The 15,501-nt window shown below is 29.3% G+C and overlaps 2 protein-coding genes across 7 annotated transcripts; one reads left to right on the top strand and one right to left on the bottom strand.

Moving 5' to 3' along the window:
* Positions 1–55: 55 nt before the first annotated feature.
* Positions 56–9,185, bottom strand: Psi (P-element somatic inhibitor). 5 transcript variants are annotated; one of them, XM_066736491.1, is made up of 15 exons: positions 9,144–9,185; positions 8,207–8,314; positions 7,934–8,012; positions 7,614–7,814; positions 7,251–7,380; positions 5,973–6,227; positions 5,713–5,884; positions 5,362–5,568; positions 5,007–5,199; positions 4,437–4,594; positions 4,243–4,357; positions 4,004–4,162; positions 3,681–3,883; positions 3,319–3,601; positions 593–2,672 (listed from the first exon to the last, which is right to left on the bottom strand). In XM_066736491.1, exons 2-14 carry the CDS (start codon positions 8,288–8,290, stop codon positions 3,338–3,340), a joined length of 2,220 nt encoding a protein of 739 aa, XP_066592588.1. In that variant the 5' UTR covers positions 8,291–8,314; positions 9,144–9,185; the 3' UTR covers positions 593–2,672; positions 3,319–3,337. The 5 variants fall into 5 exon arrangements, with proteins under 5 accessions (XP_066592589.1, XP_066592588.1, XP_066592590.1 ...); XM_066736492.1 differs by lacking the exons at positions 593–2,672; positions 9,144–9,185 and adding an exon at positions 56–586 and having other exon boundaries at positions 8,207–8,447; XM_066736493.1 differs by lacking the exon at positions 9,144–9,185 and having other exon boundaries at positions 593–2,668; positions 8,207–8,448.
* A 3,282-nt stretch (positions 9,186–12,467) lies between these two features.
* LOC136779217 (glutathione synthetase-like) lies at positions 12,468–15,501 on the top strand. 2 transcript variants are annotated; one of them, XM_066736685.1, is made up of 12 exons: positions 12,469–12,740; positions 12,862–13,054; positions 13,127–13,310; positions 13,393–13,468; positions 13,539–13,666; positions 13,814–13,856; positions 14,013–14,086; positions 14,166–14,333; positions 14,410–14,563; positions 14,649–14,756; positions 14,823–15,103; positions 15,212–15,501. In XM_066736685.1, the coding sequence occupies exons 2-12, from the start codon at positions 12,955–12,957 to the stop codon at positions 15,336–15,338; spliced, it is 1,443 nt and encodes a 480-aa protein (XP_066592782.1). In that variant the 5' UTR covers positions 12,469–12,740; positions 12,862–12,954; the 3' UTR covers positions 15,339–15,501. The 2 variants fall into 2 exon arrangements, with proteins under 2 accessions (XP_066592783.1, XP_066592782.1); XM_066736686.1 differs by having other exon boundaries at positions 12,468–13,054.

The raw sequence follows: 15,501 nt of genomic DNA on the forward strand, positions 1-15,501 counted from the left end.
TTTGTAACAAAAATTCATTTATTCTATCAGCATACAAGATGTGTATATATAAATAAAATTCGTATACTATAACAGCGCAAATGAAAGTCGATATTCGCTATTCTATAGTTGTACAGCTTAAAGCTATATAGAATAACATCAACAGCAGATAAAAACATTAAGAGTGATTTACAAAATTGTATGTAAAAAATAATCAAACATACATAAGCGACGAAACAGATTTGATATTGTGAATTTTTTGATACTCGGAACATATAAAGAAGTTGCAGTCGAGAGAAATATAAACTAGTAAAATATTAATTATCACTGCCCGTAATAAAAAATGTATTAATCTATTATGATTTTGTATCAATGAAGGTAAAATGAAAAAATATGTACACTTGATAATTAGTTCATGATAATAATGAAAGCATTTCATACAAAAAAAAAACTGTCTGCAGATTACCCAGTCTTTGTATCTATAGTTTTTTTTACTTAATTAAACATATCAGTCACTGAGAGCACAATCGTATGTACGAATAGAGAAATCTCATGCAATTTGCTTCTCCTGCTCAAAGACACTGGTCAAGTTTCTGATGCCCTGCTCCTGAAACATTTTGGTTTTAACATTAATTTTGTAAAGAAAGAGATTTTTATTTTCTTAATAAACCTAAAATTAAATAATATTTTCTTCTTGCTTACAGTCAAAGTGATAATAAATAGCAAAAAATATTAATGTGACTCACTAGTATTTAAGAGTTTAATGTCAATTAAAACAACAAGCCACCTACACGTGTAACAGAGCATACAAGAAATTCTAAAAATCATGAAATAGAACATATTATGGGTACACTTTAATAAATCAAATTTTATTTACTTATTATATACTTACATTTGTCACCATTATCATCCAAATCATTTAAACCTTCAAGAAATATGCCTATAAGATATAATTATGATTCATTTCATAAAATACAAATCAATTAATGAAAATAATACAAAAGTACATTGTAGTTGTAAAATTCATTATTTAAGTGCTTACATGGGTTAATTTTAAAAAGTACAAAATTATTGAAAATTGAAATGTCACAAACAATTGTAAAATACCTTTCTAAGCAGTTTTACTTAAGTATATAAAGTACGCTTAAGAAGAAAAAAAGAAAAAAAGAAAAAAAGAAAAAAAGAGAGAAGAGAGAAGAAAGAAGAAAGAGAAAGATAGAGAAAGTGAGAGGTGGAAAAGTCTAGCTGCATTTTTATTTTGAAATAATTTAGATACTCTTATCTGATTCTAAATATTCAAATAAACATTTACATTCATCATATGATGTAGATAAATATTAATAATATATAGATATTAATAAATTGCATATGTTCAACTGTTGATTAGCCTCCCATTATCTTTGTCGTTTGTTAGGAAATTTTTATGCTAACCTTACTGAACTTCAAAGGAAAAATAATTTCATTTAATAGAAATTTGTTTAAATTAGAAAACCATTATTACATACTTGATGAACCACTTTTAATGAGACACGTTGACCAATTTAAATCAAATATAGTAAAATATACAATAATAGTAAAAAATCGTTCGTAAAAACCGATCGGCTGACCTCCAAACATTCAGTTCATGAAGCCTATGAATTTCAATAAGACAAAAAGAGGCAATACATTTGCAGGTGATAAATTTCTTCGTGCTGCATTTTACCATAATGGAAGTAAGCTTTCCTCTATTTTGTTGCTCGGTATATCTAAAATTCTTGCAGTTTTAAGTAATAAAAGAAATGACCAAAATCAGCAAGAAACTAGAATATTATTGTATTTATCATATATAAACCAATATGTGGTATGTATGCATAAGCGTACACATTTTGGGTACGATATTACGTAGGAATATTAATGTATGCATAGATACTTTTAATATAATATTATTATAATATTTCGATCGATATACACACACATACATACATATATGTATATAGATCGGAATATATGTGTATATATATATATATATATATATATATATATATATATATATAATGATTATTTATATAATGACTATGACCTAGAGTTAAATGTGGATCATTGTTCGTATAGTTATATACTGTTAAGAGCTCCTTGATAGGACAGTGTTTCATAATTGAAACATTAATACATAAATATTTCATAACATGTTACACGTTTCAATATTCCTTAGTTACTCATTTGTGACAATATGATCGAGCAAGTATTTCCAAACCAACAAAAATGGTAGTGTTGCTGATCTCGTTCCTCATATTGATCTGCTGCTTCCTTCACCTGTTAGTTTGTCTTATTTTATTATTACTATATTATAAAACAAATAGACAAGGTAATATAAGCGTGGAACATAATAGAAATCATCGCATCAGTATCGTGTAACGCTAATAATTTGTGTGAATTAAACATTTAATTTCTTATTCTTTGTTAAAAATTAAGCAATGAACTTTTCATAATATTTCACTATTTACGTATTATATGCTGGTACTACTTTATATTATAAAAAATTTCACTGCTCATACAATAAGCTTTAATTTCAATTATTCGATTTCGTGAGACTTATAAATTGTATAAAATCACCTATTTTTATAATTATTTGTGTTTATGTGTGTGTATGGATAAGTGTATGAAAACTTTGCAGTCAATAACCACATCCTGATGGAAAGATATCTGAAAACTGTCTGAAATCAAGAAAGGGTTTACATAAGAAATGGGGAGCAAATATTTTTCAATAATAGGTCAAAGGTGTAAAATAAAAGTTATAAGAAATATATCAAACAACCAAATAAAGTATAAAATAATTTAAATTTTACAATAATCAAAAAGACCTGAAATCCCTAATAATAAGAATAAGAATAAAAATAATAATAATAAATAAATAATATACATTATTATAAAAAATGCTGTGTCTATTACACCATTGATTTAAAAAGAAGCTATAATATCAATGTAGAATCGAAATTCACAAATCATGATTTTTTTTGTGTGTACACATATATAAAAATGATTCAACAAATTGCAGAAAAGGATTTAATCTTACATTGATAGTAATATTTCAATATTATTTTTCATAAAGTTGTGCGACTCTAAATTATTAAAAGTAATGTAAAAAAAAATATTAGACATAAATATAATTTGTAGTTTTTCTTTCAAATGACTTGCCATCAAAACACTACCGTGTCTCTTGATGTAAATTAAATTTCTTTTAAAAATAATGTGTCAATTATAATATTATCGTATCTGTTATAGTAAAGTATGTAATAATTAATTTAATATTCAGTGTCGTACAACTTTCTACTCAGAAATTACGAAGTTACAAATACTTACGGTTCTTGTGATAGGAAGCTTAATTGTCGGAGTTTGGCTGCGGGTAAGAGTAATTTTGGTAGCCAGAAGGAAAAGATGGATTTTGTTGAGCTGACTGCTGTGGATTTGTAGATCCAGCACCTGAGGCATAATACGCTCCTGGATTTGATCCAGTATTCATTCCTGGATAATTTCCATATGCTTGTGGGAAGGAATTCGGTGTACCACCTCCTGGTGGTCCGGTCCCTTGACCTTGCATATTTTGCTGCAGTTGTGGTTGTATTTGATTATTCTGCATTCCCAACTATAAGACAAGAAAAAATATTTAATTGAATTTAAAACAAAATGAATCAATTATACAGAAGTTTTTGTTCTCTTTTTACCTTTCCAGCTTTCATTTGAGCTTCTATAGCTTCAGCTTCTTTAATTTTACCAATACTTCTATAATATTCTGCCCATTGTGCACTATAGTCAGCTTGGCCCCCATTTTGGGAAGCTCCTTGTTGCTGTTGCTGTTGAGGCTGTGGCTGTTGACCTGGTCCCGTAATACAAACTGAAGTGGAGTTTGATTGACTTTGTGCGTTTCCTATTGACAAAAAAAAAATTGTTTAAAATTGTGTAAACAAATATGTTATACGTACGACAGTTTACATAAATAAAATTAAATATACATAGAACCATTATATCAGCTTATTTTTAACCTTACCTCCTTGATTGTGATCTGGTTTTCCTTGTTTTGATTGCTGTTCAATCATATCTGCCTCTCTATGCATACCAAGTGATCGGTAATATTCGGCCCATTGAGCACTGTAGTCTGGTTGACCGGTTTGAGGATTTACTTGAATAGAAGCTTGATTAGCATTACCTGTACAAAAAGACAGGATGTTTAGTTTTTAAACATAGGTACATCTGATCTATTAGGAGACCACAGTAAAAATAATATACCTGCATCATTAGTTTGTGCTTGATTTGGCCAAGCTTGGTAACCTGCACCTGCATTCCAATTTGGATTATATCCGATTGTATTTTGTCCACCAGGGAAAGCTCCTCCAGCAGGACCCTAAAAATATTTTTATAAATAAATGTGTATAATATGTATATTTATTTTGTTCAAACCGCTAATTACACAAATTATTTACCATTCCCAATTTTTCACTAAAAATTCTTTTCGCGTGTTCAACTTGTTCCGGATTTCCACGAATTATGAAAATTTTTTCGTTTTCATTACTCTGGTTTCTTCTATCCAATTCGCAGTGTGCACCGGTTTGCTGATTTATTTGTTTTATGGTTTCTCCACCTATTTAACAATAATTTCTACGATTAATAATGGAACCGTAAAAACTTAATAAACCTAACTATAAACTTTCAGATGATACAAATTGATATTCGTTTTACATAGTGTAAAGAGATGTTACATCACTGAACGGTATAATTTCAAAATTGTAACTATCGCACATTCTTCCTAGGGTGTAAAAAAAGGCGTAAATTTATGATTTGTAATAGTTTTTGTACCCTAAAAATAGTAATTGTTGAAGAGAAAAACTGAACTAGAAAAATTGAATATTACACCAATCCAGTCTTCAACAAAATACTATCCTAAGTAAAGATAGTTTTCAATACACTTTAAAAGAAATGATTATAGATTAGAGAATTTTCTTATTATTTTTGAGAATTATAATTATATCAGTTGTCTCTAAAATAAATTTCACCTTTTCCAATAATAATTCCACATTTAGAAGAGGGCACTGTAAATGTGATTTCAACCTTATCCTGCATAGGCCCTCCTTGAGCACGTCTATCCCATCCTCCACCATATTCATTTGGATTTCGGTTTCCACTAAATCCATTTCCCCTAGGTCCACCTCGACCACCTCCCGCATTATTTCTCCCATCATCTCTTCTCTAGGAGAAAAGTATATATGATTTAATCTCAATATATATAAAAGTCATTCACCAATCAAACATCATAATGTTATAGATTTCAGGAATAATAATAAATACAGGAACTATATCGCGGCATTTTTGTACACGATTGTATACGAACTGTCCAAATTTGTGATTTACCATTACGCTATCAATAAGTTCCTGAATTCGTTGACGGGCTTGTTCAACGGCTTGGTGTTTTCCGGATAATAAACATTTACGATCACCAGGTCCGTCTTCTCTACCTTGTTGAAATTGAACTTTAGCGCCTGTTTCGGCTTGTATCTTTCGTATCATGTCCCCACCTTTACCAATAACTACACCAACAGCAGCCCGCGGAACAAGTACCTGCGTCAATAAAATTCAGCTGTATTTATTACTATTCCTGTCTATGTATACAACGTATGTTTTGGTTGACTATTTAGACACGCTGCTTTTTCAATTACATCTACAGAAATTACTCTCGGTTTCTTCGTTGCATCCAATACTTACTTCTACTCCATCATTGTTTGCAGATCCATGACTAAATCCCCCCTCGCTTGAATAACTTCCACTTCTATCACCAGCTCTCGATACTCTTTGAAACATTTGCATTTCTTTTTCAGCTATTAATTCATACACTAATTGCTTAGCGTACTCTACTTTTTGAGGATCACCTGTTATTCTGATGTAAATATACATATGTATATACGTTTATATTGAATTACAATTAATAGAATCATTGCTTTAAAAACACTAGTTTTTTTATATACCTTAACGGTTTCTCTTGTTCTTGGGAGGGGCCTTCTTGAATAACAACCATCTTAGCCCCTGATTTCTCTTGCAATTGCTTAATAGTTTCACCTCCTTTACCTATTATAAGACCAACTTTAGGACCTGGGATCATTATTTCAACAAATCCAGGATGACCTATCATCCCTGAACCAGTATTGCTTATATTTAATTCCCCTACTCCCTCTGTCCTGCTTCTTTGATTTACAATAGAAAGAACCAGTTCCTTAGCTCGGCTGAAACAAGGTAATAGTATGTAAGGTTTTGATTATTGATAATGGCAAAAATTATGTCTTCAAAATAATGAAATTTGTTTGCAACACATAATCAAATTTTCTATTACTGTTATAAGTATAAATGAATATAGTTTATATAATATTTTATAGTTGTAATATCAACGATTTATTTTTGAGCATGGAAAGAACATTGAATATATTAATGAAGTTTGATGACTGTCATAATTGTAATAATTGGAACAGCTCAAAAGCAGAAAAATTTGAATTTCCTCCATTTGTGAACAACCCGTTTCCTATGCATATCCTATCCTCCTTCCTTCCATTATTCTCCATACCCTATTGAAAGCAATACACTATTAGTCAATAAATATTTAAAAGAGCGAAATTCAAATGGATAGTATGATAAAAATTTATAAAATACACATATGGATGAACTAGATTCAGCTATGCTTGCCCAGGAGCTAAATAAGCTGTCTGTAAACATTTAAAATTTGCAAAATGCTGAAGCAAATATATGCATTTTAAAAAATTTCCTAACAATATAAATATGAAATAGTAATATACAATACAATATAAAATATGAAAATTAAATTAATTTAAATATACATGAAGCCTATATTTTACATCAGAAACCCAAAAGATTTTAAATAAGAGTATGATGGTAGCTAATGTGAAAGGCATATATGACATAGTGATAAATTATTAAAATAATTATGCTACACACATTTACATATTGTGGTATTTGAGGGTAATTTTTAAAAAAAGATATAACATTGAAAACTTGATAGTGGTTTGAAATACATCCAATATGATTACTGCATTAAGGAGGATAGCAGATTTGCTTGAGTGGTTTTCAATAATATCGTATGTATGTAATTTATATAAATACAAAGACTAGTGCTAGTTATATATAGATTTTAATAAAATCCATTTATGATTAGGTCATGTTTCTGTTGAAACAGCAAATCCTGTATTGCATACAAAATCTTATAGATAATTCAATAAAAAGGGAGAATAAGTTACTTGACAGCTTCTCGTGAGCCAGTTAAAGTACAAACACGTTCTGGGAGACCACCACTTTCAGGGGCCATTTGAATTTTACATCCTGTTTCACTTTGCAATCTTGTTATTTGTTCCCCTCCTCTACCAATTACTGTAAAAACAGCAAATTTTAATTCAGATTAAGTTTCACTATATATATATACTTCAGGCTATTAAAAAACCAATAATTTTAATTTAACATATGTTTGTAGATAAGCAATCATAGAAAGGAAACGAACTGTTTAAATGAGTTTTATTAAGAAAGATCTATTTAAAAAAAAAACTATTTGAATTATAGAATTTATTAAAATTTTTGAATAGATTAGTATTAAAAAGAATACTTACTTAAACCAACCATCTTATCTGGAACTCTTATATCTTCATTGCATATACTTCCAATTCCACCTATCGGAGGTGGAGATGTAGCTTGGCCTCCTATCCTACTTCCCAACGGATTGTCACCAAGAGAGCTGTTTCCTGCAGGACCAGTACGGAGTCCCATTAATGGATCTGCTACCATAGCTGCCATCTTTTTTGCTTCTGGTTCTATAAGAGGTTTCAAAAAATTGTTTAAATAGAATTGAATAATTATATTAATGAATAACAAAGCTATAACTCAAAATTAATTTTGCTGAACATTATATTATTGGCAAAGCTGCTATTACCTGTTGAATCTTCAGCTGGACGCTTCAACTTTGAGTCCTGACTATTTTGTGCACCTCCAGGATTGATTTTAGCCGCTATCTGTTTTGCAAAGTAAAAAATTAAATAAATTTAATTACTACTGATACTTACATGAAAACATTAATAATTAGAATTCAAATAAGAACATTGTTAAAGAGAAGTGGGCATCTTTGTATATTAGAAGAAAACACTTTTTTTTACCTACCGTTATAAATAGGTTAATTACTGCTAAGAAAAGCTGCAATAATACAAACCTGTTTTGCTCGCTGCAAAGCCGCTGCAAAAGCAGAACTTTGGCTGAAATTCTGAGGCGGAGCTACCGCTGAATAGTCACTCATGATTAACCATGTAGGTACAGGCTTCTAACAAATATAAGGTACTTCTTTTTCACTGTTTTACGAGTTTTACCAAAGATGAGGGGAGAGATCGCTTATGGACGTTTGCGCGCCGTCCCTGCGCACGAGCCGCCGACGCCGCAAATCTCGAAATCGGATGAGGTTTGTTAGTGCCACCTAACGGTGAAATAACTGAAACATTATCTTCGCGTATATGTATAATATATATAATAATGTATGTACAGTAATGTGCGCGCAAGAGATGACAGGAATTTTTGGTCGCGCGAGCGTATTTAATTTGATTTCCTATATAGCAACACACTTGACATAAAGTTACTTTTAGTTGTCTTTTAGCCGCCTTTTCATCAATTAGTTGAGTAGATGTCTGTAAAATGACTCTTAGCCAAGTGTATTGTATAAGAAGTAAAATTAAATACACCCGAGCGACCAGTTACATTCGTGTTACTTCTTACTTCTTGTGCGTTTTTTACCATATTGGATACGCGAAAAGCACGTAATGTTTCAGTTACTTCACCGCTAGGTAGCGCTGACAAATATCCGATTTTTCAAGAGGTTTTTAGTTTTTACAGCGTCGATGCCCGGGCGGACGCCCGGTGGCTTGTGCGCGGACACGGCATTCAATCCAACGTCCATGAGCAATCTTTCCCCCCTTTCCCCTCATTTCTGGTTGTACGTAATTAATTTCGTTTCATTTGAATTAGCGCACTATCAGACGAGTTATTTTATAATGTATTAAAGCTATTCCTTTAAAAACAATGACAAAGAATATTAATATCTAAGTAAAAAAGAATGAAAAACTAGATTTAATACAGAAAATATTAGCGACCATCCTTACCCAAATTCACCTGAATACCGATATCACCATATTCATCTGATTCAACATTCACCACACGTAAGCATCAGCCATGGAAGACTTATGTTATAGATGAGAATCGAATTGAAAAAAGTATATTCGGAAAGTCTCTATAAAATAATTATTTTATTAATTAATTATTTCTGCGATATAAAAATTTTCTGTATTAAAATAAATATAAATTTCAATTTCAATATGCGTTACTACATGTTTTTGTTTGGTAAATTGACGAGCTTTCTGTATTGAATTGTTCAATCCTGACGTTCCTACACTGCTGGAGCTCAACAATAGGTCTGTTCTCGTTGCCTACACTTTTTACACTTTGTGCACTTTTTAGGGTGTCAACTTATACAATGGACAAAGACAGAAATACGGAAAGTGTAGAAAGTGTTAAAAGTGTAGGCCAACGAGAACAGACCTAATGGGTGCTTTCCAGTTAGACTGAAAATCGACACAGTCAGACACAATTGGATACAAATGTACATTTTGGGTGACATGCAATGTACCATTTGTGTCCGATTATGTCTGACTGTGTCGAATTTCAAGCTAACAGGAAAGCAGCCAATAATGTGATGATTTGATTTGACTCACGTTGTCTCAAATTTTTCTAGTATGTGATATGTATGTAGGGTTGCGCGGCTGGGCAGGTTACTGAGCACACGTTCTATTGGTTGTAATTTGTAAGTTAAAGCTGCGTAAATCATTTGCTACTGCTCAGCAAGTTGATTTAGTTGATTAAGATCTCTTTTATCAACTCCCAAAATGATCATTTTGCCATCTATGACCTCCAATTTTTGCAAAAATACTTATGCTAATACACTTCAAAGTTGATATCCTACATGGAAAAGATAGCATTTTGAGAGCCAATGAAAAAGACCTTTAATAGGCATTTCTTCTTCCAGGTGGTCCTTTTTGTGAAGCGTGGGTATATTTCCACATTCGAGTTATCAGTCAATCGCGTGCCGTGTTTTTTTTTTCATAATCTTTACCATTTATTTCTAATTAGAAGCGATTAAAAATAATTTAATATATTATTTTCACCGCATATGTGCCATTTATTTTATTATGTTAATAAAATATTACCGCGTTTTATTAAATCTAAATAAATTTAATAAACCTTAATTATTTTGTTATTATTTATTTAATTTTTATCAAGGTCTCATTCATTATTATTGATTTCCTGATAAATTATTCTACTATTGTTCTGCTAGTATTAACTGTTTTTAACACAACTATTTATACTTCCCGCTTGCACCTGACGTGTACGAAATTTACTGATCACAGCCGAAGCTCTTTACGCGATTTTGTAATAGTTGCGTGGCTCGTGTGAGAATGATACATGGATGGTTAATATGTGTGTGTGTATGTATGCTGAATGCTTACTAAAATTTATCGTGATAAGGATAATATTACAGAATTGCTTTATTGAGCTGCAAGTTGTAAATCGAGTTGCTTTAGTATCATATCGGTCAAGTGCCGTATATATGGGCATGAATGGCCCCTTAAATCTCACATTCGCGATGAATGAATAATATGTGGATGCTTTTCTTTAATTTGCAATAAACATATAAATTTTTATTTTCATTTACATAATTGACTTTATGAAATTACAACTTGCACGTTTATTTTTGGAAAAAATTATTAGTAAACATTTAGTAATTTACAAAAAACGAATTAGAGAAAATAATATTCTAAAAATATGGATTGTAATATCGGTATATTTATATAGTATTGCATTTATGAATAAAAGATGTTTTTAATAAATATTTTTAACAAGCTTTTTATCTTGTCTGTCACCATATATTTGCATATTCATGCACTTTTCAAATGTGTAGTAAACCCTGCAGTTTCTTGACAGCTTCTGTGGTATAATATTAAAAATATTGTTTTATTATGATAATTTTAGAAGTGCTGATAAATTGAAGCTAAATTTGAATATAAACCATCAATTAAAATTTTTTAAAGATAACAGGTGTGTTTCTCAATTATCAGGAAAATATTATTATTATTGGTTATTTATCTGTAGATGTTTATATATAGCATACTCTCTACACGTCCATTATTAAAACAAATGTATATTAAATCCCTAATAATAGGATACAAAATTATCGAAAATAATATACAATAAACTTTTATATAAGTGTGTGTGTATGTGTGGGTTGAGGTAAACAGATTACAATGTGTGATTAGTATTATTTTTTATTTTTAACAATTCCATTTGATCATACACGATTCATTGTATATACATTCAACTATACATCCATGTCGTCATCAGTATTGCACACAAGGACACATAATGTGTCTTGTATAAAATATTATAACAATTTACATTCTATCGGATCAAAACTAGCTATATATTAGATTTTAAAAATTGAAATAAAGAAATATTTAAAGAAAGTTTGAAATTTATATAAAAAAACAATGCGATCTCAAACTAAACAACTTAAATAAAAGTATAGTATATACTTATTCACTGTCGGCTGTTGAACAGTTTTACAATTTCACGCGTATTTGCATAATAAAATGTTTATTACAAAACTGAATATTTTACAGCTACTTGAAATAGTGTTTACTATCTTTTATTATTTTAATTTAACGCCCAATATAATTATTTAGCACAATTTATGCAAAAGGAGAGATACACTCATTTGTTACCCAAAAGTTAACTATAGAATAAATTTTCATAAGTTTATCGTTTCTGCCGAGTAACAACCTAATTATGAAAAAATAGAAAGTGAATAATGAGCGTAATGAGTGATTTGTGATATTTTATCGCTTTTGCCATCTTAAAACGGAATTCATTTTTTAGAAAAATTATCCTGCATAATTACTACTGATTGAAATTAATTACGGTAATGAAATCAAATAAAATTATTTTTGTTTTTCTTTTTTTAACATATTATACCATATCGTTATTACTCTATGATGATCATTTATATTTATTTTCTGCTTGTTCTGTGCTGGTAAATGATTAGATTTGTTTGTTTTAATGTGCTTTCTACTTAATATTTGCATATTATTTTCATGTCAAACTGTACTTTTTATTTAATACTTTACTTTTACGGATCTACTTATGAGTTTGTTCTTTTTTGTTGCACTGTTAAAGTGGTGAAATTTATAGCTGAAATAAGCCAAATATGGTTTTAACGTGTTTTCTCCCATTCTAACTTCTGAACTATAGTATACACTGGTATAAACTATAGTGTAGCAGAGTGCAACCGTGCAACCAAAAAAAACAAACTTATTATCTAATTTCCGTAGCGAACATATATAAATATATATATATATATATATATATATATATATACTTACACATACGCTATATCAGTGTATATGTATGGTTTGTCAGTGAATAGTATGTAATATATATGGTAACATCACGTGTCGTCATAGCTTACTTACATGGCTTACATGCTGATTATATGTGTGTATATATAAATATACACAAGCTAGATAACCTGGCTTTTCCATGAATACGCAACGGATTGTTTCGAACAATTTTCCTTTCTTTTTTTTATCTTATCTTTTAATTATGATCAGTTCACATTCAAAACCAAAGCCTCAGTATTGTTTGGTTAGGTAGGGTTATATTTTAATGATATATTTATCTAATTGTCACCTTACTGCTATGATCTTTCTGAAAAAGTCATCTCTTTATTAAAAATATTTCAAGTTTTAAATTAAATCAATGTTATTACAGCTTTATTGATAAGACTTAAAATATTAACGATTTGTATAATTTGCAATAAGTTCATTTATTGCATTAAGTGCTATTCTATTAGACTATTTTACTATGGGTAAAAAGAGTCTGGAGCCTTGTATTAAATTATCTCTTAAAAGGGATAATCTTCAGGATGTTGTCGATAAAGCCATAGACTGGACATTAATGCATGGTGAGATTATTGTACAGTTTTTGAACTAATATTAAAGCAAGTCAATTTTTAAATATGTTAAATATTATTAAGGTATTAGTATGCGCTCCCCAGAATCATACAAAAAAGGTAGAGTGGAGATTGTGCCATTTACTTTGCTACCATCTAGCTTTCCTAAAAAAGAATTTGAAAAAGGAAAGAACATACAAAAGTTGTTAAATGAGTTAATGCACAAAGTTGCATATGATCATGAGTTTTTAAAAAATTCTTTACAAAGGTAGGCTGATATAATTTTTCAATAATTAAAACTTATAAATATAGTTTAATATTACACAATTTATAATATTTTACTTTTACAGTGTTATTGAAGCTGATGACTTCACAGCACAATTATATAAGATATACGAAACTGTATCCATGGAAGGATTTAGTCAAGTATGGTTGTTATATTAAAACAAGCTCTCATAAATTTAATATTAATTAATTTTATAATTGAATATTTTAGGATATAAGTCTTGGACTATTTAGATCCGATTACTTATTACATTTTGGTACAACAATTAAACAAGTGGAGTTCAATACAATCGCATCAAGTTTTGCAGGCTTAGCACCAATTATTTCACAATATCACAGGTAAAATATCATTCTCATATAAGCTACATCTTATACTAATATTTGAACTAGCTTTTAATTTGATAGAATATGAATTTTATAATGTATGATTTATTTTTAAATTGAAAAGATAAATGTTTATAATATTATGTATAATTTTTGCAATAGATATATTTTAGAGGAGCTAGGACATAAGCAAGAAGTAAACAATGTGAGTTGATTGATATCTTAATATAATATAAAATTTATTATATTTTTTTAAAGAAGTTAGAAAATTGTCTATTGATGTGATGGTTTTGCCACCACAAAGATCATGTTAATAAATGTAAAAATTTAAATGAATATTACTGACAAGTTTATTTTTTAGATTCCAAATAATAATACTACTGTAGGTTTTAGTACTGGATTAGTCCATGCTTGGGAATTATATAATAATAAAGAGTGTGTATCTTTTCTTTTAGCATAAAATTTAAGAAATAATAAATTGAGTAATTTATATTTATATAAAATTTTTTTAAAGGGCTGCTATATTATTTGTGGTTGAAAATGGAGTTACTTATAACATCTCAGATCAGAGATTTCATGAATTTGAAATTCGTCGTTTAAGTCCTGAAATTAAAGTTATAAGAAAGAGTTTAGTAAGTTTAAAATCATGTTTAAATTTGGGACCTAATAAGGAATTACTTTTGTAAGTTTATCTTGTAAAATATTGTATTTATTTCATTTATCAAGTTTGCTAGTTTTATTTATTTATATATTTTTAGAGATGATGACGTTATTGCTGTTGTTTATTTTCGTGCTGGATATGGACCAGAAACATATTCTACAGATTGTGAATGGTCAACTAGATTATTAATCGAGCGCTCCTGTGCTATTAAATGCCCATCAATTCAATATCATTTAGCAGGATCCAAGAAGGTAGCTATGTTAGCTACTAGTTGTAAAAAAAATGAATGAGTTTTGCATGTCATTTTTTTTTTACAAGAAATTAATGTACAAATAGGTGCAGCAAGCATTAGCCGTACCTGGAGCATTAAATAGATTTTTTGATGATCCTATTTGTATAAAACAAATCCAAGATGTATTTACTGGACTCTACTCTCTAGATTTGGTAATTTACGAGAATTCTCTAACAATAAATTACTATATATATATTATCTTGGATTTTAAATTTTAGAATAGTGATGGGGAAGCAAATATTGAAAGGGCTATAAAGGAACACAATAATTATGTATTGAAACCACAACGCGAAGGAGGCGGAAATAATTTATATAATAAAGATATAAAAAACAAGCTGTTAGAGATAAGAAAATCTAAAGAACGTACTGCGTGGATTTTAATGGATCGTATATCTCCTGGTACACAAAATAATTATTTGATTACCCCTAACATTACAAGTCAAACGTTAAAATCATCGGAAGTAGTTTCAGAGCTTGGAATATATGGCGTAATTATAGGGTAATTCATCTAATTTATTTTAAAGTCATGTGTGTATGTGTATTATATACACATTTTGATTTACTTTTAGACATTTTTTAATTATGTTAATTATTCGTTGTATTTCAGAAACAAAAATAAGATTATGCATAATGAAGAAGTCGGCCATGTTTTAAGATCTAAATTGGCAAGTACAAACGAGGGTGGCATTGTAGCTGGTTTTGGTGTACTGGATAGTCCTTATCTTATTGCATGAAATTTTTATTATTTTATTTAAATATTATATTAATATAAAGATATTCAAGTTCTTTTATTGTAAATTATATATAAAGGTTGTTATCTTCTTATTAGAGTTACAGTATTTGCATATTACCAAACATTTTGTTTATAATGGTACATCATATATAAATTTAATAAAA

Source organism: Prorops nasuta, unplaced genomic scaffold (genome assembly GCF_024137725.1).
Source record: "Prorops nasuta isolate Cenicafe-Biocafe unplaced genomic scaffold, Cenicafe_Pnas_1.2 PNAS00015, whole genome shotgun sequence".
NCBI lineage: Eukaryota > Metazoa > Arthropoda > Insecta > Hymenoptera > Bethylidae > Prorops > Prorops nasuta.

Excerpts from the sequence above, each read along its gene's own strand:
- Psi (XM_066736492.1), bottom strand. The coding sequence starts at position 8,290 with ATGAGTGACTATTCAGCGGTAGCTCCGCCTCAGAATTTCAGCCAAAGT. Across the intron at positions 4,595-5,006 it reads TGGAATTATTATTGGAAAAG|GTGGAGAAACCATAAAACAA; the intron begins GTGAAATTTATT and ends ATTGTTAAATAG. Across the intron at positions 4,358-4,436 it reads TTAGTGAAAAATTGGGAATG|GGTCCTGCTGGAGGAGCTTT; the intron begins GTAAATAATTTG and ends AAATATTTTTAG.
- LOC136779217 (XM_066736686.1), top strand. The coding sequence starts at position 12,955 with ATGGGTAAAAAGAGTCTGGAGCCTTGTATTAAATTATCTCTTAAAAGG. Across the intron at positions 14,087-14,165 it reads GAATTATATAATAATAAAGA|GGCTGCTATATTATTTGTGG; the intron begins GTGTGTATCTTT and ends ATTTTTTTAAAG. Across the intron at positions 14,757-14,822 it reads GACTCTACTCTCTAGATTTG|AATAGTGATGGGGAAGCAAA; the intron begins GTAATTTACGAG and ends TTTAAATTTTAG.